Genomic DNA, 26,540 nt, shown 5'->3' on the forward strand with positions numbered 1-26,540 from the left:
TAATGGTTCAAGTCGACTTCCTTACCAGGTACTTATTTATTTTATGTTTGTTATTTTGAATAACTGCTAAAATAAGATACGGGATACTTAGCTTCTAATGTTAACATGTATGCTGGTCTCCACCCACCACCCTGGGTGTGAATCAGCTACATGATCATCGGGTAAGATTAATATTGAAAAATGTTATTTTCATTAGTAAAATAAATTTTTGAATATACTTACCCGATGATCATGAATTTAAGGACCCTCCCTTCCTCCCCATAGAGAACCAGTGGACCGAGGAGAAAATTGAGTTCTTGTTGACAAGAAGTACTTGAGTACCTGCTCACAGATGGCGCTGTTGTGTACACCCCCACCTGTATAGCGATCGCTGGCGTATCCCGACCTTAGATTTCTGTCGGGCAACAGAGTTGACAGCTACATGATCATCGGGTAAGTATATTCAAAAATTTATTTTACTAAGGAAAATAAAATTTTTCTAAAATAAAGTGAAGTTTCCTAAAAATAGTGGTTTGCTGACGAAATCGGATGTCATATTTTAAGCTACGATTGTAATGGATTTATACTCGGTATAATTTTTTTGTTTTATATTTAATTGACGCTTTTTAATAAAACCTATTTTGCGTTCTTCATCCACAGTATATGTAAGTATTGTATAACACCGGGGAGAGAGAGAGAGAGAGAGAGAGAGAGAGAGAGAGAGAGAGAGAGAGAGAGAGAGAGAGAGAGAGAGAGAATCAGCTGTTGTAATCGAATGCCATCTTTTTGTTTCTTGTACCACTTGAAGCGATGAAATGATCACCGCAACTAATAGTAGTCATGTTAATTTCATTCTTAAACTCAGGTTGTAATTTGTGAACTAAGATTTTATTTCTTACACACATACAGAGAGAGAGAGAGAGAGAGAGAGAGAGAGAGATTTGAGTCTCTCTCTCTCTCTCTCTTAGAGAGAGGATTTTATAATTACACCTTGTACTATACAAAACAAATCATTGTAAAGCAAATCTATACTGTTTAGAAGATGACCAAATATTGCCGACTTGTTACCGAAATTTACGCTATTCACTGCCGATAAACGAACCCAGCCTACGTGTGAAAACCTTGAATACCAACAGGGAAAACTAAAGCTTTTATATATAATATACTAAATAAAAATAATGCTTGAATATACCTTCATTAACAATACTATTAAAATTTTCGAAAGGTTTGAGAAAGATAAAGATTGCCGAGAATGTAACCACAATTCTGTTTACATTTTTTCAGCTAGGTTCTAATACTTGAAAGTTGATTTCATTGTTGATATGGAATTTTTTCCTTAAATAGGCTATTTATTATGAAATTATGTTAATAAAATGTAAGATAAATATCATTTGGTAACATTTATTACCAAGCACTGTATTTAGGGCTACCAATATACATAAAAAGACAATAGATTTGATATATTTTGTAGTGCTTGACTTGCAGACTTTGAACAGCTTAGCAGAATTTCTTTTTTTTTTTAAACTACCGACCGTATAAATGGGGAATCGCATAATTCGAACACGCATAATTTGGGACCCTACTGTATTTGTTGAATTTGATGGCTAAGTTTCCAGAGCTTTGCTTCTTGGTTATAGCCACAGAAATAATGATATCAGAATGGTTTATATTTTGCCCTTATATAAGGGCTATATCCATAATAGGAGCTGACTCTGAGTTCAATTGCTGTGCTGTTGTGTCTTTCTTGACAAGATGTAAACATTTTAATCCACACCTGGTTTGATCTTTGATTTGAAGAGGCCAACACAGATAGAAAGGGGGTAGGTATAATGGGCAAATATTTAATTGTTCCGTAACCGAAATACAAACCACGCTGAAATGACGAGCCAATAGTTTTAACGAGGGTTAATTACCCCCGCGCTAGTTAGCGGGGGTAGGGGAAGGGTAGCTCGCTACCCCTCCCCCCCCACACACACCGGTGACTTGCTTCACTTCACTTTTGGCTCGACGATGAACAGACGTGTCTGTCCATCGTCCTCGTTGACAGCCTTTAATCTTTTTTCTGCTTTTTCTTTACTACAGCTTGTGTGTGTGTTTGAAGTTGACTACCTTTTATATTATCTTTGCTATGCGTACGTGCCCTGGTGTTGCCGGCCGCCCTTGTGGGACCTTTATGTCGGCCTTGGATACGGATCCTCACTCCCTTTGCCCTCAGTGTCGGGGCCGATGGTGTGACCAGGAAAACGTGTAGTGAGTGTAGGGAGTGGTTTGCCTCCCAGTGGGAGAGGTTTGGCCGCCGGCGTAAGAAGAAGTCCAAGAGAGACCGTTCTCCTTCGGGGGTTGCCTTGAAGGAGGAAGGTTCTCGGGACTCTTCTTTCGCTGCCCAAACCTCCTCCGAAGCTCCCCCTCGTCCGGCTCCTAAGGAGAGTCGGCCGAGTGGTAGCGCAGGCCCTAGTTCTGTTTCCCGACCTTGGGTGGGGGGAGAAGGCGTCGCCTCCCATAGCGGGGCGGTTCCCCTCCTCCTCCGGGGGAGGTTATTGATAATTCGTTGTCTAATGATGATCTTTTACAGATTTGGGCTTCCCTGGGGCTTAAGGGCTTGCCCTCCAGGGTCGCCTTGATTGACCTTGTCTCGTTGGGGGCCGCCGTTAAGCAGTCGCCGGCGGTAGCAGAGGTAGACCCTCTGTCTATCGTCGACGTCGTGGTGGCAGAGGCCTCCGACGGGGCGGGGCAATCCTCTGCAGGTGCAGTTGAGGATGATGGTGCTGACGGCTCTCCTCCCCCTTCCGCACATCCTTCGAAGGGAGAAGTGAGTCCTACGGGCTCTTCTGCTGTTCAGCTTCCCTCTAAGGGAAGTGCCTTGACTGAGACTCCCCTTCGGAGGACTGATGGTCCTGATGATCTTCCCCGTGGCCGCCTTCGCCGTAAGGCTCACCGTCCGCTGCGTCGCAAGGGCCTCCCTTCCCCTTATAAGGGGGTTAAGAAGCGCCTTTTTGGATCTTCTTCCTCCGAAGGGGACTCTCCTCGTCGTACTCAGCCTACAGCTCCTGCTCCTTTGGACCTCTCTGCAGACCGTTCTCCTACTCCTGCTAGAACTTCACCTTCTGGGGAACTCGTCACCTGACGGACAACGGTCCCTTCGGGGCAAAGGGATTCTTCCCTTTCACGTGCAATGTTAGCGCACAGGCGCTCTCCTGCTCGTCAGCGCTCTCCTGCTCGTCAGCGCTCTCCTGCTCGTCAGCGCTCTCCTGCTCGTCAGCGCTCTCCTGCTCGTCAGCGCTCACCTGTTCGCCGGCGCTCTCCTGATGTTCGCCCTCCTCGTCAGCGCTCTCCTGAGGACATCCTACATCCTGTGGTTCCTGAAGAGCGCTTAGCGCGCCAGCATTCTTCTGCTCGCCCTTCTGCAGTGTTAGCGCACAGGCGCTCTCCTGCTCGTCAGCGCTCTCCCGTTCGTCAGCGCTCTTTTGAGGATCATCGCCCTCTTGCTCGCCAGCGCTCCCCTGTGGTCTCTGATCATCCTGCAGTCCCTGTTGGACACCCTGCGCGCCATCAGTCTCCTGAGCTCTCTCGCGATCCTCATCTTGTGTCTACTCAACATCGTCCGCGTTCTCCAGCGCGTGTTTCTAAAGCACATGTTCGCCCACGCGCCTACGCTCTTCCTGTTCTTGTTCGTGAACGCGCCGCGCCACCTGTTCCTTCACAGGATCTCACGCGTCACCCCCTTGCTCGCCGGAGATCACCTGCTCGCCAGCGTTCACAGACGATCCTAGTATCGCCTGTTCGTCAGCGCTCACCTATGCGTCAACGATCACCTGTTTATCGGCGATCTCCGGACCGCCCGCGTGATTTACAGCCTGCGCGCACGCGTTCTCCAACGCGTCGTCGACCAGAGGTTCTGGAAGGACATGGTTCGCCATCTGCTAGCTCGCCATCTGCTAGCTCGCCATCGCGCGATCATTCACCTGCGCTTCCTGCGCGCTATCGCTCGCCAACGCGTCACCATGCGACAACGCGCCATCGCTCACCTGCGCGCCAGCGTTCGCCAGCTCACCACCGATCGCTTGCTGATCTACGTCGCCAGCGACCTTCCTCGCCCACGCGGCTCGGCAATGCGTTCCCTCGCCATCGCGCCAACGCATTCGTTAGCCGACTCGGCCACGCGCTCGTTCACCTGTACACCCTCGCGCCACTCGCCCGCGCGACCGTTCGCCTTCGCGCGCCCATCGTTCGCGGCGAATTTCGCAGCCAGTGGTAGCAGCAGGAACGCGTGTTCCTAGACAGCGCTCGGGATCGCCTCCATCCAAACGCAGGACTGTAGTGCAGGACAGGGAAGACACTGCGGAGAGGTTAGTGCATCATTCTTCCCCCCCTTCTTTTAAGGCAGGTACTGTGGTGTCCACTCCAAAGGATCGCCCGATCCCTTTCCCTCCAGCGAGGATTTCGGACTCTGTGTCCGTGGAGCAACAGACTTGGTTTGGTCCTCTGATGCGGGCGTTAGTGAGGGTAATGAAATCAGCACTCGCCGATCAGGGCAACTAACCAACGGCTGCCTCTCCTACGCTGAAGAGAAAGAGAGGAGTGGACTTCTTGGTGACTTCCCCCAGGGCGAAGTTGGTTCCCAAGAGGTCTGTCGCAAAGCCCCCTTCTCCTGCTTGAGCGTTTTCTCCTTCTCCCGTGGACGAGGCTTTTCCGTCCTCGGGTGAGTCCAGTGAAGCGGTAGTCTTCCCCTCGGCACCAAGGGGGGAGACTTCGCTTCATGGAGGAGAGTCGTCTCGTGAGGAAGGGGCTCCTCAAACCTCTTTGTTGGGATCCTGTATACCTCCCAGGAGGGAATCCAAGGACTCCAAGACCGTCACGAAATCATCTTCGAGGATTCGCCAGGAACCCGCGGCTCTCCGGGGGAACGTCCACGCTTTACCCCAGGAAGAGATTCCGGGGACAGGAGACTTAGCTGCCAGCCCGCAAGGAGGAGATCAGCAGGAATCCGAACATGCCTTCTGGCAGGTCCTGAGCCTGATAAGGCAACATAACGGGCTTATGGACCCCGTGATCGCCCCCCGTGAAGGCAAGGACACTATCTTGGACGAAGTGTTTGACGTTCGGAAGGCCCCTAAGTCCAGTGCGGCTCTGCCCCGGTCTTAGGGTCTGAAGAGTGCCAGAGCTAGGGCCAACGCTCAGCTCGCGATTCTTGCCGCCTCCAGTCGTTCCTCTGCCGGGAACAAGCTCATCCCTCCTCCTCGTCTTCAGCAGAGGAGGTATTTTGAGATCTTGGGTGAGTCCAGCCTCGCTCTTCCTCTCCATCACTCCGTGGAGGAGCTGGCGAAGGGAGTTCCCCTTGAGAAGCTCTCTGCCCGGCAGGTGTCGTTCTCGGCGGCAGAGATCCTTAGCCATGAAAAGGTTGCAAAGTGTGCCATGCAGGCCACTTCGTGGCTGGACTTTTGGCTAGGAACTCTGGGCATCCTATTGCGCTCTGAGGACTTGTCCAAGGAGACCAATAGGAAGGCCCTGGAGACCTTCTTACTCTCGGGCACCCGCTCCATCGAATTTTTGGCGCACCAGGTTACCACCCTGTGGGCCAACTCTGTGTTGAAGCAGCGCGATGCTGTGACCGAGAGATTCCATCCGAAGGTCCCCGCCGTGGATGTGTGTAGGCTCAGACATGCTTCCCTTCTGGTGGAGAACCTGTTTGAGCCTCAGGACATGGAGTGAATGGCTGAGAGGTGGAGGAAATCCAGCACGGACTCCCTCCTCCATAGGGCCCTTACAGCTCGGCCCTATAAGCCTCCAGTTCCGCCGCAACAGCAGCAGCAGCCTCGTAAGGCTCCGAAGCAGGCACCGGCAGTGGGGGTGTCTAAGCCCCAGCCCTTTCCAGCCAAGGTCAAGAGGGGTGGTAAGTCCTCCAGGGGAGGCAAGACTCCTAGGGGTGGCGGCCGCGGCCGCAAGCCCTAGGGGTGGCAGTCCCCCTGCGTGTTCACCTGTGGGGGGATGCCTTCAGCGTTGCGTCCGCAGGTGGCAGCAACACGGGGCCGATGCTTGGACGGTCTCAGTGATCGGCCAAGGCTATCGCGTCCCGTTCACAACATCTCAACCTCCCCTGACAGCGAATCCTGTGTCGTTGAGCTCCTATGCCACGGGGTCGGCAAAGGGGCTGGCCCTTCCGTCTGGAGGCTGGAGACCTATCATCGACCTCTCAGCTCTGAACGGGTTTGTCAAGCAAACCCGGTTCAGCATGGAGACAGCAGACACGGTCAGACTTGCAGTGAGACCACAAGACTTCATGTGCACACTGGATCTAAAGGACGCGTACTTCCAGATCCCAATCCATCCGTCTTCCAGGAAGTACCTGAGATTCTGCCTAGACGACAAGATCTACCAGTTCAAGGTGCTGTGTTTCGGTCTCTCCACAGCTCCTCAGGTGTTCACCAGAGTGTTCACCCTGATTTCATCTTGGGCGCACGGGAACGGCATTCGTCTCCTTCGTTATCTAGACGATTGGCTGATCCTAGCAGACTCGGAGTCGACCCTTCTTCGGGACCGAGACAGGCTTCTGGATCTTTGCCAGAATCTGGGGATCGTGGTAAACCTCGACAAGTCCTCTCTGCAGCCGTCCCAACGACTGGTTTATCTAGGCATGCTAATAGACACCAATCTCCACAGAGCCTTCCCATCAGACGACCGGATAGCAAGGCTGAGGAGGGTGGCAGAACCCTTCCTCAGGCGAGAAGACCTCCCCGCCCAGTCGTGGTTGCGTCTCTTAGGTCACCTATCCTCCCTGTCTCGTCTGGTTCCAAACAGCCGCCTCAGGATGAGATCCCTACAGTGGCGGCTCAAGTCCCGGTGGAATCAAGGATCCGATTCTCCGGACATTCTGATCCCGATGGGGTCTTTGGAACGGACGGACTTGCGGTGGTGGCTGGTCGACGAGAACCTGCGGAAGGCAGTGAGTCTTCTCGTCCTCCCCCCGGAATTGACTCTGTTTTCAGACGCGTCAAAAGAAGGGTGGGGGGCGCACGTTCTGAACCAGAAGGCCTCAGGCCTTTGGTCAGGATCAGAAAAGTGCCTACACATCAACCTGCTAGAATTGAAGGCCGTCTTTCTGGCTCTTCAGCAGTTCCAACGGTCCCTGGCGGGTCACTCCGTGGTGGTGATGAGCGACAACACCACGGTAGTGGCTTATATCAACAAGCAGGGAGGCACTTTTTTGCAGCAGCTATCCCATCTTGCAGTAGAGATTCTGAGGTGGACCGAAATCCACTCGATAACACTATCAGCTCGCTTCATTCCTGGCAAGAGGAATGTGCTCGCCAACAGTCTGAGCAGGGCCTTGCAGATAGTGAGTACCGAGTGGTCTTTGGATCCTCAGATAGCCAACAAAGTCCTGACTTTGTGGGGTTCCCCGACTGTGGACTTGTTCGCGACAGCGTTGAACTTCAAGCTGCCCCTGTACTGCTCCCCAGTCCCGGACCCCAAGGCACTCTGGCAAGATGCTTTCCAGCAACGGTGGGACAACATCGACGTGTACGCCTTCCCACCGTTCTGTCTGATGAGAAGGGTGCTCAACAGGACCAGACTATTGGTCAACTGTTCGATGACTCTGGTAGCTCCGCTATGGCATCACGCGGAATGGTTCCCGGACCTTCTGCAGCTCCTGACGGAGCTCCCGAGGGAACTTCCTCCACGACACGAGCTTCTCAGACAACCCCACTCCGGCGTCCCTCACAAGGCCGTGGCCTCGCTTCGGCTTCACGCCTGGAGACTATCCAGCATCTCCTCACGGAGAGAGGCTTTTCGCAACAGGTTGCGGAGAGAATGTCTCGGCACCTGCGAAGGTCCTCTGAGGGAGTCTACCAAGCAAAGTGGAGATTCTTTTGTGGTTGGTGTCGTGGGAGGGGTATCTCTCCACTCGATGCCACTATTCCAGCAATAGCGGACTTCCTCGTTTATCTGCGGGAAGAAATGCGCCTTTCTGTCTCGGCAGTGAAAGGCTATCGCTCAGCCTTAAGCTTGGCCTTCAGGCTGAAGGGCGTGGATATTTCTTCATCGCTAGAACTCTCTTTACTCATACGTAGCTATGAGCTTACCTGCCCCCAGTCGGAAGTGAGACCTCCTCCTTGGAACGTGGTTCGAGTCCTCCCTTCGAACCATTACGCCAGGCCTCCGATCGCCACCTGTCTTGGAAGACGGCTTTCCTACTCGCTTTGGCTTCGGCCAAGCGGGTTATTGAACTTCATGGTCTCTCGTACGACATCGCCCATTCAAGGGGATGGGGGGGAGGTAACGTTCAGGTTCGTCCCTGAGTTTGTTGCCAAGACTCAGAATCCTGGAGTGCCGGATCCTCGCTTCGACTCTTTCAGGATCGCTAGTCTCCGTTCTGTAACAAGCGACCCAGACCAGCTGCTACTATGTCCAGTGAGGTGTCTGAGGCACTACTTGAAGAGAACGGCTGCAGTCCGTCCTCAAGTGCGAGCTTTGTTTGTGAGCACAGGCAGGACTAAGAGGAGGGTCACCAGGAACACCATCTCAGCTTGGATTCGAAGGGTTATCCACCATGCCTTGAATCCGGACCCTCCTCCGTCACGTTCCCTCGGGCACACGATGTCAGGGGTGTTGATACATCCCTGGCCTTCAAGAGAAACTTCTCTGTGACGCAGGTACTTCAAGCTGGGGTCTGGAAGCGTCAGACGACCTTCACAGCCCACTACCTGCAAGACGTGACCCACAGGAGCCTCGATACGTTTTCTATCGGCCCTGTGGTGGCTGCACAACAGCTGGTCTAACCTCAGGCTCCTTTTTGGACAAGTAGCAGTAGGTTGAGGGCTTTGTTACCCGGTCTTAGTCTGCGTGAATGAAAGAGTATGTCTGACCCTTACTTCTTTCTTCATTCTCCCCTCTCTTGGGGAAGCAGCATCCTGGTCCTCGCATAGCTGACCTCGACCTCTGCAGGTAACCCATGCTTCTTTGTGCTCCTAGTATTAAGCTTAATACTGTTGCGTCCCCCATACCCTGACGAGGTGGTATTGGGAACGTCCTATCCTAGATTCCTATCTAAAGGTCTCAAGGTCAACTTCATAGGACGAGTCACACTCTCCTCCACACACTGCTTATGTAGGCCACTCGTTCCTAGCGATGCTAGGAACTTGTGAGGTACAGGGGCTCCTTTTCTCTAGTGCTGCTCACTGAGGGATTGAGCCCCCGGGCAAGCCGAAGTCAGTAAGGCTGGGGAGTTTCCACCCTTCCTAAGGGGTAAGTCACCCAATGTAAATAGCGTGGTTTGTATTTCGGTTACGGAACAAATGACAAATTCGAAGATAATTTGTATTTTTCCTAACCATACAAACCTTAGCTATTTACACATATGTGCTCGCCATCCCTGACCCCCAAGTCAAGTCCTACCTAAGTGAAGTAAAGCAAGTCACCGGTGTGTGGGGGGGGAAGGGGTAGCAAGCTACCCTTCCCCTACCCTCCGCTAACTAGCGCTGGGGGTAATTAACCCTCGTTAAAACTATTGGCTCGTCATTTCAGCTGCGCTAAAAGGTAAACCCAATGTAAATAGCTAAGGTTTGTATGGTTAGGAAAAATACAAATTATCTTCGAATTTGTCATTTTTCTCATTTAGTACTTTCCCTTTAAATTGTTTCTTTTATTATTTTTATTTTCAATTACATTATGGCATTTATGATTTTTGTTTCGATCATTTTTGATTAGCTAGCGTTGTACCAACTGAGTTGTTGCTCTTTGTACAGCTCATAGGATGTGGTATTAGGAAAGTTGAAATCCTGTAGCTATAACCATAAAAATGATCTAATATAGAAAAAGAAAGCATACAAACTGGCAGAATCTTTTCTTTTTTCCCAAAAAAAGAATTTAAATTCCTCAGTTTCTTTAGCTTCCTTGCAAATCTGATGCAGTCTTTTTTTATATCTTCGCTGCATCTGCGGTATGTTTGACTGCTTGATTGATTCTCAAATTGGACAATTCCAGGTTACTTTTCCCAGTTAAAAACTGGATGGCATTGCATTTAGCTTTTCAAGATGCTGTGTTGAATTGTCCATTGTGTTTAAATGAATAAGGAAGATGGAGTGCCGATATCCCAAGTATCTGAGGATTGTCTACCAGTTTTGTACAATTTGAAGGACGGTTTTAGGGAACTGACCAAAGTGAAGAAGAGGCCACAAGTATGACAGATCTCCAAGTTTACCATTTTCCTTCCCATCTCTTAGTAAAGCAAAAACAGTTGGATTAAGGAGAATCAGCATCACTGGAAATGGGGCTGGATTCCAATCATAAAATGGTTTAGTTTAATGGGTATACGAGATTAAAGTGAAAATAAAAGCGAATGCAAAATGAATAAGGGTAAAATTTCCGTTGGATTGGAAAATAAGGATTAAAGAATGTAAGGTATCTGAAGATCAGTAACTGCATTAAAACTCAGTAGATATGTCATAAATAATCTGTGAAGGGAAACTCGTTTCTGCCTGTTGCACATGAAAAAAATTTTTGTTGCTGGTTTGAACTTGTGACGTTCCACCCACTCATCTGCCTGATTAGGAAGATCATTCTAGAATCTGGTCACAGCTGGAATAAAACTTGAAGAATACTGTGTAGTATTGAGTTATGATGGAGAAGGCAAAATTGAAGTAGGTGGGCCAAGGTACCAGCCACCTGTTGGGATACTAGTGCTAGAGAGGTATTGGATCCTTTGACTGGCCAGATAGTACTGCGTTGGAACCTTCTCTATTTACGCCTCCTTTTTCCTTCGTCTACACATACACCAACTAGTCTGGCCTATTCTTTACACATTCTCCTCTTTCCTCATACACCTGACAACACTAAGATAACTGGAAAAATTATCTTCTGTCAATTACTGTACTTTAATTGTTCTGTGGCTACTTTCCACCTGATAAGGGTAGAAGAGACTAACTATGGTAAGTAGCTCTTCCAGGAGAAGGACACACCAAAATCAAACGATTATTCCTTAGTCTTGGGTAGTGCCATGGCCTCTGTACCATGGTCTTACGCTATCTTAGTTAGAGTTCTCTTGCTTGAGGGTCTAGGCATACTATTTTGTTTCCTTATTTCCTTTCCTCACTGAGCTATTTTCCCTGTTGGGCTTATAGCATCTTACTTTTCCAAAACGGGTTGTAGCTTAGCTAGTAATAATAGTAATAGTGCTACATACAGAATGGTACAGTCTGGGAAGCCTGAATGCAAAGGATGATCAGAATTATGAAAACTTTTATGCAACATGCATAAAGAAATAACTGAATGATGGTGCCAGAGATTAATATTCAGATCAGAAATAAGAAATTTAATAGACTGCAAGATTTTGTTCAGCAAATTAAGGAATTTTGACGAAGGAAAAATCTATTTCTGGGGAGAGATCTGTGATGCCCGGTGAAAAGTCCTTCTATCTACCTTTTCTGATATAAATCTTCCAAATATACCAGAGAAAAATAAAAGCATGGAATGCAGAGGTTACTACCCTCGCTCGAGCACCTCGTGGGTGTCGTGTCTACATCGGGGGCGTGTGTAAAACCACTATTCACAGGCTGTCTTCCAATTAGATAACTCCTTCATCAAAGGGAAGGGCCGTAACAAAGACCCCAGAAACCACACTTGTACCACGCCACCGCCACCCACACGAACACCCTCCAGGTCATCCTTCTGCAAGAACACATGGCTTGGCAAGGAAAGGGTGGGTCCGTACAAAAATAACCGGGAAGGGTTTCACCGGGCGTCACAGGTCTCTCCCCAGAAATAGATTTTTCCTTCGTCAAAATCCCTTTTCTGGGTCGACCTGTGACGGCCGGTGAAAATGTACCAGAGAATGCCTTCCAAGCCCCATAAAGTAATAACATAATGAGGAGAATACAATCACCATGTACAACAATAATATAATATAATGTAAGAAACGTCTAATTACCAACTAGCCAAATGACATAGGGAACGTAAGTCTAAATAACTAAGACGACAAGGAATCAACTGAGTGTCGAACCGCAAAAGGCATCCAACCTTACATGTCTATGCATATCTAAACATTAAAGGAACGGTAACTACAATAACAGTTAAACCATAGGAATTAAACATGGCAAATATCATAGGGCTAACAAACTACCCAGGAGAGTGGCGACGTGGTGTGAGTGGCGGGTAGGAGGGAGAAGAGAAGAGATGGAAGAAAGGAAGAAGTAGAGATTACTGGGGAGGGAAAGGCTCCCCGCTGCCATCGTCGGGTATTTAAGGGCCTGTAAGATCTTTAGATACTGGCGTTTGACAACCATAGGGAATTTCCAACCTGTATATTTTTTAAAATCCATCAAAGTCCCTGTTCTGGAAGTAATTGATGGAGGTATCTACTGTCCGTATATTATGAGCCTGGGGAAATTATTCCGGATTAGTATGTTTAAAGAAGTAGAGGATTTGTTGCCTGATACCGTGAATGGAAATAGAACCTCCTTGTTCCCTGATAACCAAGGGGCCAGACAAGCGGGTGGCAGTTCTAGCTAAAAGGGGCCTTGAGAGTAGTGACTGGACACAGAAAAAATCCTGGGGAAGAAGAATAATCTTCCGAGGGGAGCACCTATTTGCGGAACCTCATCTTTTAGCTAGGAAAACATTGTCTGGAGAAAGGAGTACTTCGGCTGAAGGGAGGAAATCTATGTTTTCCGGGTTCGTGAGAGAGCTAGTTCTGATATGCCATCACCTGAGGCCAAAGCCGTTAGAAATAAGGTCTTCCTAAGAAGAGTGATATAAGAGCAGGATTCATTGCCCGTGTCCGGCGCAAGTTTTGAGGACACCGTTCAGAGACCAGAGTCCTTTTGTGGCCGAACCGAAGGTCAAATCCTAGCACAATGTTTTGGAATAGATGAGAAATAGGGATCATCTAGGTTAATGCTAAACCCAACAAGGAAGATCTTCTTCCAAGCTGACTTGATGGTGGTTAAAGTGCTAACTGTTAGGCCTTTGCCAAATAGGAACCTCAAGAAAGAAATGGCTATATTCGGAGACATACGAGCATGGTCTGAACTCTTAGGGAATCTGCTAGTTGTTAACGGCCGAATCATATTGGCGAATTGCTGAGTCCCTTTTGTCTGATTCGATGAAGAGATTGTTTTCCGGTTCAATGTTCGCGTCTCTACGATCTGCAAACTTCCTGTAGTCCACAAAGTTAGAGTTTTGGCTATCCTTGATTAATCTGACACAGTGAGTTTGGATTACTTGAGTCAGTTTGGGGAACGGGATCCGGAAGGGACGGAGTTTCAACTCGAGGAGGAGAGGAAACCAACTGTTCTTGGCCAGTGAGGTGGTACTAAAGCCACTGCCCCCCAGAAGGGGCGTAGTTTGTGTAAAAGTCTCATTAGTACATTCACTGGGGGAAATAGGTAAACCTTCTTCTAATGGTTCCTGAGTATCCACCGGAAAGAAATTATGTCTAGAGACCATTCCGACTCCAGTGGTTTCGTCCTGGCTAGTGAGTCCGCTCTCACATTCTGGACTCCCGCTAGGTGAGTTACTGACAGGAACCAGTTCTTTTCTGTTGACCAGGCGAAGATAGTGACCAGGATCCGATTCAGGTTGGGTGACTTGGATCCTCCCCTGTTGACGCCGTGTATTACGTCTGTTCTGTCTGACACTACAGTACTCTGATGTGACTCGACCTCGGAGGAGAGAGTCTCTTCAGGGTCAAGAACACTGCCATGGCTTCGAGAACATTGATATGGTACTGTTTCATGGCGGGTGACCAAGAGCCCTGAAACATCTGATGTTCGGAGTAATCCCCCCATCCACTTAGAGGCGCGGCTGCATGGATGTCACTTAAAGGTACTGTAGCTCTCTTTCTCCAAACTCGACTGATGTCTTTGAGTTTGGATTTTAATAGGAGACCCGTTATTGGAGTGAATTGGGGAAGACCGATGATACTTTCTAAGGTTCTTCTGGGTACCTGTTTGTGTTTGAGAAAATTCTCGATCTTGGAAGCTATTCCTCTTACCTTTTTGGAAGGGAGAGACAACGTGTGCTTCGAAAGGTCGCACTGAATGTCTAACCAATCTAAGTGACCTAATGGTTGTAGGTGAAGCTTTTGGAGATTGACCCGAAATCACAGGTTGTCGAGAAATCGAAGTACTTCCTTCGTAGCTCTGTTGCCTTCTATGGCCGACCGGGCCCAAATGAGCCAACCATCCAGATAAGCAATGATCTGTATCTCTTGATTCCTGAGTTGTTCTAACACTGTCTTTCCCAGTTTCGTGAATATCCTGGGATCAATGTTGAGGCCGAAGGGCATGTCTTGAGCGCAAAGGCTTTCCTGCCTAGGCGGAAACCCAGATAAGGAGAGAAGTTTCGAGCTATAGGCACATGATAATAGTCGTCGGTAAGATCGACAGAGGTGGTGACGCCCCCACGGGAAAGTAAGGTCCGTACCTGAGAGATGGACAACATCCGGAAGTTGTCGCAGAGAATGTAAGAGTTTAGCTTTGACAAGTCCCGGTCCACTCTCAATGCCGACAAGCCTTTCTTCGGAATTGTGAACAGGCGGCCTTGGAACTTCGGTGATCGGTCCCGTTTGATTGCTTTCTTCTTGAGTAACTCTGTGGTGTACTCTTTCAGGATGGGAGTGGATTTCTGGGAGAAGGTCACTGGTGGAGGAGGAGAACCTTGTGGCCATTTCCACTTCAAACCTTTAGGGATTATGCTATGAGCCCACGGACCAAAGGTCCAATGGTCTTGAAAGAGGTAAAGTCTCTCCCCTACTGGGACTACCTCGTTGTGAGGGAGTGAACCTAGGGGGGATCCGGATGCATAGTCGACGAATCAGAGGAAGACTGTGATGTCGAGTGGGTAACTGACTATTGATGGCAGTGACCCGGTTCGTTTTGTAGAGGGCAACTCTCTGCTTCTTCTTGAAGAAAGCTTGCTTTTGGTCTTCGACCTTGTTTCTGGCAGTGAGGCCCCGTCTTTCCTGCAATTTTGGGTTGCTCTCGTATCATCTTGTAGAACCTTGTTCACCTCCTCCTGAGGGAAGAGGGTTTTACCTCATCAGGAGGAACTATCAGCCTGCTCGATTCCTGTCTGATAGAGGCCTCAGACAGAACGTATTTCCCACAACTAACCCGACCAGACCACCAAACGTGTAGGTCGAATTGGAAGGGCAGAGATTGGTTCTTCCTGAATATCCGAAACAAAGTCTCAGTGGGATAAATCGAGGCTAGGGTCTCCCCGAGGTGGGGTCCGGCTCTTTAAGAGCCGGTATGGCCGGACCTTCTTTGTCAGTTTGAATAGTAAGACCTGTCCATTTATCCATAATAGGCAAGGCAACAATGAGAGCATCTGTAGATATGTCGTATTCCCCATTGTGTGGGGTGAGCTTGGAATTAACGTAACCCCCCAGACTGACAACATCCTGGTCCAGACAGATCGGGCCTGCCCTTTAGAAAATAATACCGTTACCTTCGGTACCTTGTCTAACCTAACCAAGGCATGCTCTTTCAATCGAACGAATCCGTTGAATGGGAATTCTAGTACCTGGGAGTAAATTCTAGGTCCCCCAGAGGGCGGACGTCTATGTCATCCAGAGTTATGGTACCATCTATATATGGAACATGTAAGGCAAATATCTATGTGTTGTTTTTATCGAAGGAGGTTACTTCGATACGACTAGGGCTGTAGGGGGAGTCATCCGAGTTCCTGAACGGATCCGACTCACCACCATATCTTTGAGCTCCGTCATAGCCCCTTGGCTTTCCCTAGAATGTGTTGCTTTTAGCAGTCTCGGTTTTATGCAAGGTAACATGAACATCAGGATCCTTTGAGGGTCCTAGGTCGGTGTCGCAGGTAATTGCAAAGCTGAAGGCTCAAAACTCATCCCCACCTACCTGCCCGTCCATGGGGTCGATGTCCAACCTTAGAGAGGACACTCCAAGGAGATAGGGACCTCTAGATGGAGCATTCCTTCCAAACCTTGATACCCAAGGGCGGAGAGCCTCTCTTGCAGGCCGGAGAGAATCATCATCATCCTGAAAGAAGTGAGGGGATTAGTGATGAAGGAGAAGACCGTTCTCCTCAATAAGCAATGCATACATTAATCCGGATCAAAATAAATCATCGCCAAAGGATACCAAAAGGAAACATATTAGAACCAACTTACATCATGGGTCCGGAGTAGCGAGGACAGCTCGTAGCAGAACGTGCATGACTCCGGGAACCATACCATGTAGGTGGACCTTCTGTAAAAGAAAGGGGACATAAGTCTGGATGTTCCTTGAAACTTTGGTTAGTGATCCTATTCACAGGCTGGGATCAGCCGTATAAGTAATAAAATGCCTATATTTATGCATATATTCAATTCTGTCTATGAATAAATATGGATAAATATCCATACAACATCGTGTTCAAAATAGAAATAAATTAATTATGCCTATATTTATTCATATATTTAATTCTAACTATGCATAAATATGGATAAATATCCATACAACATCATGTTCAAAATAGAAATAAATTAATTATGCCTATATTTATGCATATATTTAAATCTAACTATGTATAAATATGGATAAATATCCATACAAAATCGTGTTGAAATAGCAATAAATTTCCACTCAGTACTTGGAACCGAACGCTAGCCCCTTCTAATGAAAAGCCAGGTCGAAACCAACTATGCCATGAGAGGCTATCTACTGTTCCTTGAGACTCTGGTCAGTGAACAGATGAATCAATAGAATACTAATATCCAGTAACCACATAACATGTAACTATAACCTCATCGGTAAAATAATGTTAACCCCAGTTCTGAACGTCTGAGTCAGGGGTGGCCAACCTATGGCGCATGCGCCAACAGTGGCGCATTTCATGAATACAAGTGACGCACTATACCCCAACATTAGGACTTTCAAGAATAGCTAATGAATATTACCAACGCAAATTCAAAGTGTCATTAAAGTAAGTACAGTTTACTTTGTATTCATGTTAAATCCTTTCCTTTACAGCTAAAACCAAAGATTGGCCACCGTGGTCTGAGTGATCTCTGTTTCCACCGGAGATCCGGTAAGAAAGGTCCGTCACAGTGAAAACGTGAACATCAGAGGAAATCTAATATTAACCTCAATGCTGAATGCCTGTACGATATCCGGTTAAGCCGGAGATTCGATGAAAAGGACCGTAATAACGATATTGTGATTATTCATGAAAAAGGGTTCATACCCTGGTTTCTTATCGTCTGATTGATCAAAAAGCTAACACCTTAATATATTAAGAAATTATATTAATAATCAGTAACCACGTAACATGAAAATATAATCTTCATCGGTATCACATTGTTAACTCCGGTTCTGAACGTCTGCTTGATCTCTGTTTGTACCGGAGATTCGGTGACAAAGGCCCGTCATCGTGATATCGTGACCGTCATCGGTACGATAACATTAACCTCAATTCTGAATGTCTGTGTTATCTCCAGTGAAGCCGGAGATTCGATGAAAAAAGGGGCCGTAATAGTGTAATTGTGATCAAACATGACAAAGGTTCGTGTGCAAAAGGCCTCAGCCGGAGTCTGAGTGCCGGATTTCACCGTTGCACTCCAAATATCTGACTAGTTCTCACCTAATGAGTATCCATTGTAGCGGAGTATAACTCAAGGCGGAGCTAAGGGTGTCGGCATAAAACGACCCCAATTAATGACTCATACACTAACGTAACCTATTAATAGTGCTAGCTATATTAACAGTAACCACATCAATAAAACGTGTATAACATTAAACGTTATATCATCAACTCGGATAATAAGAGAAGGCACGAATAACTCGTGATCGTAAATAAACGGAAAACGGGAAATCCACCCCTCTTACTCGAGCTAATAAAGAAAACGAGAGAAGGAGTAACTCGTATCTGTAGAACAGGAAACGAGCACTCTATGCTCTCGCTCTCAAGGTTACATAATACAAAACCAACATCACACAATAATATGATAAGAAAAATAAAAAATTGATTGGTTTTTCTTAGTAATTGTAATAACCATGAACGAAGAATAACAACAACGTAACAAATAAACAAAGATTTAGTCTAAATCGCGCATCCTGAGGCGAGTACAACACTAACAAAGACTAAATCACTATTCTTCGTAGGTCCAAATTGGACTTGCTAGTAAATAAATACCATAGTAAAAACTAATAATAAATAATGATAATAAATTGGTCATAAAACATAAGTGATATAACCTAGATGACAGAGTACCAGATGGGCAATAATAACTTGAAAATTTACCGAAGCGAACACAACCCAAAATGGCTGCCGATACCGAGGCAGCAATCGCTTCCAAAATTAAAAACCACAATACTGGAAACAGAACAAATGCCCGGTACGGCAATAAGCTGTCAAAACAAACTATGGTACTTAACATTGGTAAAGGTGAAGTAGCAACGTCAGTCATGTTGAATTAACGACAAACACTTCGAAAAAACACTGGCCAAAAAATCTCGTCTTTGCGGGCAAGTCCAAAACAGAAGGATGACCTGGAGGGTGTTCGTGTGGGTGGCGGTGGCGTGGTACAAGTGTGGTTTCTGGGGTCTTTGTTACGGCCCTTCCCTTTGATGAAGGAGTTATCTAATTGGAAGACAGCCTGTGAATAGTGGTGTTACACACGCCCCCGATGTAGACACGACACCCACGAGGTGCTCGCGCGAGGGTAGTAACCTCTGCATTCCATGCTTTTATTTTTCTCTGGTATATTTGGAAGATTTATATCAGAAAAGGTAGATTGAAGGACTTTTCACCGGCCGTCACAGGTCGACCCAGAAAAGATTGTCTCATTACAGTGCATGTATCTTTTCACAGGAAAACAAGGGAAACTTGATTAATTTTGCTGGTAATCGTCCATAAAACAAGCTTCGGGAGAAGGAGCAATATGAACTAAAGATGAGTTTTGAAATGATAAATTTTATTATTAAAATTCTGTTTTCTTATACAGTTTATATGCACGTGTGCGTTTGATTAGAGATATTATACAAAATTATTTTTCAGATGGAGAGGGCCGAGATGAGGCTTCGTGGTATTGAGATGTTCCTAGGGTTGGTCCAGAAGAGTAATTTCTTACCCTCCGTTCGACTTGCTCTCATCAATGGCTGGCTTGGCCTGTTGCCATTTGCTCCCAAGAATATGTAAGTTACAAGATCTTAATGCATGATAAATGTCTTCACAAGTTGACAAAATTTTTAGTGTGGGATGGAGATTCTGGTACTTGCAGCCCTTTGATCAAGGTTTGTGTGGAGTTGGTGAGATCACTTCAGGTTTTACGGTAGTTTCCCCAATTTTATGACTTTTTTTTTTTTTATTAATTTATTCAGTAGTCTTAATGTTTTGATGACCGTCAGGTGGCAATCTGTTGCCTTAGAAAAGAGTAATCTTACTCATGACTTCTCAGTGCAGTGACCCTCCTCATTTTGAAGTTCCTTCAGGTGAGGAACATGTTTCTTTCACCATTCTACTTGTTGGGTTTACTCCATACAGTGCGGACAGTCTATCCAGGCAAGAAGTACTACAAATTAAGTGGACCCTGGACCAAAAGTCTTTACAGGACATCCTGGAGTTCATGCTGGCTCTTCAGATATACCTGTTTGCTACGAGAAAGAATCACTAACTTCCTCTCCACATAGCTCCAAATGTGGACTCTCAAGCTTGGTTTAGAAATGAAAGGAAGAGATTAATGGATTTGAACTCATGCACTATTCTTCTAACTCTGAATCTGATTTCATATGGACTGAATCAGGATTTTGGTAAAGTGAAGTTTTCAGGGTTTAAAGGATGCTCATAAATGGCAGAGGTAGGGACTGTGACATTCCCTATCAAGCAGAAAAATGCCCTAGAGACTGACCATATATACGTATGATTCGTGCTCAAGCCCCCTCTCCATCCAAGCTAGGAACAAGGAGGGCCAGGCAATGGCTGTTGGTAACTCAGCAGATAGACTTATAGGCACCCCCAACCCTGCCTCCCCCTCCTTAGCTCACAAGGAAGGTGAGGTTGCAGCGACCAAAGGAAGTAATGACTTTGAGCGGGGCTCTAACCCAAGTCTGGTGATCACCAGTCAGGGACATTACTGCATAGGCCACCACAATAGAAGGAACTGAACCAAATTGAGAAGGCAAAGCTCATGATAAAGAATTAAGTTATATAATGTGCTGAGAATCATCATAACGATCAATAAATGATACAAAATAACCACTGGGCAAAATATCAGGAGAATCTAGCCAAAGGTTGAAACTGAGTAGGTTAGACCAGGGGTGCTATTGGCAGATGTCACATACTAGCCACCTAATTTATTGATAGGCATAGTGGAATTCCTGAAAGAAGAAAACTTCCTCATAAACACTACTGTAATCTGAGATTCAAGCCTATCAATCTCATTCCAAACATTGGTCTGTTCACTCCCTGTTTGAACACTAATTTCTACACCGCTACCCAAATCAACTACCCTAGCCTGTTCAGAACCTTCCTCTGATTTATTATCTTCATTCCTTTTACAATTAGAGTTCTTCTCACAAACAATTTTAGAAACTAACTTGACATATGAGTATTGAATCCTATCTTTGGTTACGGCTTATTTTTATTTTGTCTACACATACGCTTCAATACCACAGTGAATGACCAACCGTTAAAACAGGTGGACCAGTTCTCCTACCTAGGGAGCATCCTAACATCAGCTCCCACAAGCAAAAAGGACATGGAGAACAGGATCAGGGCAGCCCACTCCGCCTTTGACCGATTCAACTGCCGCGTATTTAACAACCACGCACTGACAATGACCACCAAAATAATGGTGTTCAGGGCCGTAGTCCTCTCCACGCTCCTGTATGCATGTGAAACATGGACGCTATATAGAAACGATCTTAAAAACCTAGAACGCTTCCAACAAATGAAATTGAGTCAGATCTTGAAAATCCCCTGGGAGAGCCACACCACCAACATTGAAGTCTTAGAACGTGCCTCGCTGACCAGCGTGGAGGCCACCATCATCCACCACCGCCTCCGCTGGATAGGACACGTGCATAGGATAGATCCATCTAGGTTCCCAAAGAAAATATTCTACGGAGAACTGACCCAGGGCACCAGACCACGAGGAGCCCCGAAAATGCGCTATAAAGATCAACTAAAGCGCACCCTGGCTCTAACTGACATCGATCCTTCCTCATGGGAAGAAACAGCCAGGGACAGGAAAACCTGGAGGAGTACAGTACACCATGGCACCGTGGACTTCGAGGAGAGGAGGAGACAAAATGAGGAGGCTAGGAGGAGAAGAAGGAGAGAGCGATTAGAATAGCCCCGCCCACCACCTACCCTCCCTTATGAGCACTGTCCGCGACTCTTCCACCACAGACTAGGACTTAACAGCCACATCAGACATACGCACCCACCCCACAGATAGGAGGCTGATGGCTAACGACAGAACCCAATACTCGGACACGAGTGGGCGCTGACGACACATACGCTGAATAGTCTGGCCTATTATTTTCACATTCTCCTCTGTCCTCATACTCCTGACAACACTGAGATTACCAAACAGTTTTTCTTCGCTCAAGGGGTTAACTACTGCACTGTAGTTGTCCAGTGGCTACTTGCCTCTTGGTAAGGGTAGAAGAGACTCTAGCTATGGTAAGCAGCTCTTCTAGCCTCTGTACCATGGTCTTCCACTGTCTTGGAGTAGAGTTCTCTTGCTTGAGGGTACACTTGGGCACACTTCTATCTTATTTCTCTTCCTCATTTTTGAAAAAGTTTTTATTGTTTATATGTAAAAGAATATTTTAATGATGTTACTGTTCTAGAAATATGTTATTTCAATTATGTATTACTAATTTTGTAATTTATTTATTGCCTTATATCCTTTCCTCAATGGACTATATTTTCCCTTTTGGAGCCTTTGGGCTTATAGCATCCTGCTTTTTCAACTAGGGTTGTAGCTTAGCTAGTAATAATAATAATATTCTTTAATAAATGTATCTGAGTACTCCACACATTTTAAACATTACGATTAAAATCATATTGTTGCCTCCAAAAGATAATAGACAGGTAATGAGGACCTTTTGACTAAAAGATGCCTGTTCACTGTACATACTAGCACTAAAAGAAGAATGAAAGAAGGTCTGTAATTAAAAAGTTCGATGAAGTGTATTCAAATTGATAGTATTTATCACAGTCCATCACAAATGTGTTGCCAACCATGACATACTAGGTGGTTAGGAAGGCAATTTGTATGATGAAGAGTTGGACTTGTTCAAATATTTTAAGGGTATAATTTGAAAAGAGAGAGTTTTGCTGAGGAGGCGTGGGGAACCACAGGTAAGTATTGAAATATATTTTATTGTTAAATTTTCTTTATTTCACCTTACAATTTTTCCTGTTTTGCTAAATTTGAAACAATTTGTTTGATATTTCAGGCTAATGCTTCCTGACTGCCTAGAGAACATACCCCTCGTTCCTGTATACCAGCGTGCTGTGCTTCGGGCAGCCTGGGCACGAGTGTGGGAATGGGTCGTGAGTGAGCTTCGCTCACATGTCCTGAAGGCAGAACAATACTGTGCGACAGCTCATTCATCAGGAAGATTGCAGAAGAATAGAGATAACCCAAGCTGCAAAGATTTGAACCTCAGCTGTAGAGATAAATATGTTCTTGCCTCCATGCCTCTTTCAAGGTGAGAGAGAAACTGTTTTTTGACAAATCCATGATTTTTTTTTATTATTCACTTGAATGACTTGAATCTTGCTACGTTACTGTATAGAATTTGTGTCACATGGTACTAAAACCATGAAGAACCACCAAAGTTACTAGTAATATGCTAACTGTTGTAGGTAAATAACTAGCGAAGGTTTACTTTACTGAAACTTTTGAAGAACATTCATGCTTACTAATAGTCAGTTGTTACATGAGCTGATGAATAATAAAATTTTACTATATTAACCTTTGTATGCGAATTTGCCTTATAAAACTTTAATTATTTGTAAAACCTTCAGATCAGTCAGTGGTAACCTATAGTATATTAGAGCAGAAAAAGAACTGAATCAGAATTGTTTTTAAGAGGACAAGAGATATATATGACAAAATGCATTGTGAGAAGGCAAATATAAAGAGTAATTCTCCAAAATCAAAAGAATAAAATCTTGGCAATTATTATGTAATATACGAAATGATTTAAAATTTTTCATAGGCAATATTTATACTTTTAAATTACACATTATGCATATAAAAATCAACTATGCTACCCCAAATTTGCAAGATTAATTTTTTGCCATATAAATTGGATTTGTTCCGTAACTGACATACAAACCATGCTATTTAATAGGGGTTATTACTTTCGGCGTAGCTGAAATGACGAGCCATTAGAATTTTAACGAGGGTTTACTACCCCACTGCTAGTTAGTGGGGGGTAGGGAGGGTAGCTTGCTAACCCCCCCCCCCCCTCTCACACACACCTGTGCTTGAGCTCACTTTGCTCTCGGCTCGGGTGGTAGTCGGACGTGTCCGCTCTCACCCTCGCCTCTCTGACAGCCATTAATGTCTTTTTGCTTTCTCTCCTACAGGTTTGAGTGTGAAGTTGGCCTCTGTGAACACGCGCAAATGTCCTGGATTACCCGACCGCCCTTATGGTACATTTATGTGGGCGGTCAAGACGGACCCTCACACCCTTTGTCCTTACTGTAGGGGCCAACGGTCTGACAGTAGTAATAAGTGTGGTGAGTGTAGGGAGTGGTCTACCTCCCAGTGGGAGAGGTTTTCTCGGCTACGTAAGAAGAAGTCCAGGCGGGATATTTCTCCTTCAAAGATTTCTTTGAAAGGAAAAAATCCCAAGGACTCCTCTTCCGTTGCCCAAACCTCCTCCGAAGCTCCCACTCGATCGGTTTCTTTCGAGAGAACGTCGAGTGGTAGCATAGACCGTGGTTCTGTTTCCTGATCTCGGGGTTCGAGAGATGGCGTTGCCTCCTCTAGCGAGGCAGCTCCACCTCTTCCCCCGGGGGAGGATTTAAATGTTGATTTAAATGTAACCAATTTATTCCAGCTTTGGTCTTCCTTGGGGCTCGAGGGTTCGCCCTCCAAGGAAGCTCTGATTGACATCATCCGATTGGGTGCCGCTGTCAAGCAATCGTCGACTTTGGCAGAGGTTGATCCTCTGTCTATTGTCGACATTGTGGTGTCAGAGGTATCCAATGCGGTATCTCCTAATACCTCTGCATCTTCTCACCCCGCAGTAGCTGAAGGCTTAGTTTCTCCCGTTCCTGCTCAACCTACGAGGGAGAAACTAAGTCCAACAGTCTCTTCTGCCGATGATTTTTCTCCCTCGGGGGAGTTCACTCACAGAGACCCCTCTTCGGATGACTGCTGAAGGTCAGCTTCCTGATCCAACGGCCCCCAGAGGGCATATACGTCGCAAGGCTCGCCTTCCTCTTCGCTGGAAAGGCCTTCCTTCACCTTATAAGTCGGTGAGGAGGCGCCTCTTCGGTTCATCATCGTTGTTGCAGTCCGCCGCAGAGGAGCCTTGTCATCGATCACCAACTGTTCCTGCTACGACCCTGGACCTCTCTGCGGATCGTTCGCGATCCCCTTCGATGGAAGGTTGTCCTTACAAAGGACACGTCGACCTTCCACCCGACAGGCCTGCTGACCTGCCGTCGCCGTTCCTGGCAGCTGATGCACTTTATGTGCCAACTAAACCTGTCTCTAAAAATCAGGCACCTGTCCCTTCGGGGCAACAGGGGCGTATGAGCCATCTAGCGCACATGTCCCTTACGCGCCATGCTAGGTATGCGTGCCAACGATCTCCTGACCTCATTGAGGTTCCTGAGATAGCGCGCCAGCGCTCACCTGCTGCTGCTGTTCCTGAGATAGCGCGTCAACGCTCACCTGCTCGCCAGCGCGCCACTGCGCACCTTCAACCTACTGTGCGCCATGCGCGCCAGCGCTCTCCAACACGCCAACGATCTCCTGCACGCCCACGATCTTCTGATCTTGGTGCGGTATGGAAGTCTAAGACTTGTCCTACTTGTCAGCGCTCGCCCACGCGCCGCCTGCTTTCTCCTGCGCGCCATCCTTCGCCAGCGCGCAATCGCGCGCGTTCCCCTACACGCGCCCTCGAGGATGCGCACCCACACCTATCTCCTACAGCAGCTACACACTGCCAGCCTGACGTGTGCCCACAAGAGGCGCGCCAATGAACGCAGGTTCCGGCTGCGCGCCCGCACGCAAGGAATATCTCTCCTGCGCGCGCGCGCCCGACGACATCTTCTGGGGCGCACGATCTCTCGCCCGCACGCCCACGGGCCCTTCATCCTGATCCTGTGCTCTCATGTGCGCGCGAACATTCACCCTCGCGCGCGCGAGCGCACAATCAGCCTCCTGCGCACTCGCCAATGTCTCCTGCCCTCGCAATTGCCTTCGCGCGCGTGCGCCATCAGTCTCCCGCGCGCGACCCCGGGTATTCCCCATCGCGCCAGTGCGCTCCCCCGCGCCACCATTAATACCCTCCCGCGCGCGAGGCTGCAGGACAACACACAGTTAGGTCGCCATCGCCGCATTCCCCCCCCCCCCCCCCGAAAGCGCAGAACAGCGCGCTCGCCGGTAGGGGGGAAGGTTCCAGAAAGGTCCAGGGACATTTCTTCTTCATTTTCTTTACAGGCGAACCCCCCTATGGAAACTCCTCCCAGGGATCGGTCGATCCCTGTCCCTCCAGAGGGAGTGTCTGACAGTGCAGCCGTCAGCCAGCAGCCTAGGTTTGGGGCACTAATCAGAGCGGTTACGCAGGCTTTCAAGCCTGTTCTCTCTGAATTGGGCCACAAATCCTTGGCTGCGTCTACTCCCCTGAAGAGAAAAAGAGGAGTTTCAGACGCGCTGACTTCTCCGAGGACTAAGCTGTCTCCGCGTAAGCTTTCGAGGCAGGCGCCCCCCCCCCCCTCCAGACTTTTTCTCCCTCCCTTTTGGACGAGGATTACCCGTCCTTAGTGGAGTCACGTGAGGCGAGACGTTCCCCCATTGCACCAATGAGGGAAACCCCACCTCACGCTGAAAAGTCTTCTCGGGTAGGGGCGGAGAAGAGCCTACCTCCATCGTTGTTGGAGTCCTGCATCCCTCCCAGGAGGGAGTCGAAGGACTCCAAAACAGTACCGAAATCCTCGTCAAGACTTAGAACGGAGTCAGCCAGTCACTCGGAGAACGTCCGCGAGTCTCCCCAAGAAGAGCCTTTGGGGACTGGAGACTTCGCTGCTAGTCCATCCGGAGGAGAACTGCAGGAGTCAGAATATGCATTTTGGCAGGTTCTGACCCTTATGAGGACTCTCAATGGATTTACTGACCCAGATATTCCCCCTCGAGAGGGCAAAGACACGGTCTTGGACCGAGTATTTGGGACTCAAAAACCCTCTTAGGCCAGTGCGGCTTTGCCCTGGTCTGAGGTGGTTAAGAGTACCAGGGACAAGATCGCGGTCCAGCTCTCTGAGCTAGCCTCCTCCAGCCGATCCAGTGCCGGCAACAAGCTTCTCCCACCTCCTCGGGTACAGCAGAGGAGGTACTTCGAGATCTTAGAGGAGCCTTG

The 26,540-nt window shown here is 47.3% G+C and overlaps 1 protein-coding gene across 1 annotated transcript in view; it reads left to right on the plus strand.

The window, feature by feature from the left end:
* Positions 1-26,540, plus strand: part of HERC2 (E3 ubiquitin-protein ligase HERC2) — a 496,511-nt gene that overhangs the window by 193,375 nt on the left and 276,596 nt on the right. Inside the window, exons 31-32 of the mRNA XM_068391274.1 lie at positions 18,988-19,124; positions 22,398-22,652. Coding sequence (XP_068247375.1) covers positions 18,988-19,124; positions 22,398-22,652 — 392 coding nt within the window. The remainder of the gene's footprint in view (positions 1-18,987; positions 19,125-22,397; positions 22,653-26,540) is intronic.

The sequence above is a fragment of the Palaemon carinicauda genome, chromosome 17 (assembly GCF_036898095.1).
Source record: "Palaemon carinicauda isolate YSFRI2023 chromosome 17, ASM3689809v2, whole genome shotgun sequence".
NCBI lineage: Eukaryota > Metazoa > Arthropoda > Malacostraca > Decapoda > Palaemonidae > Palaemon > Palaemon carinicauda.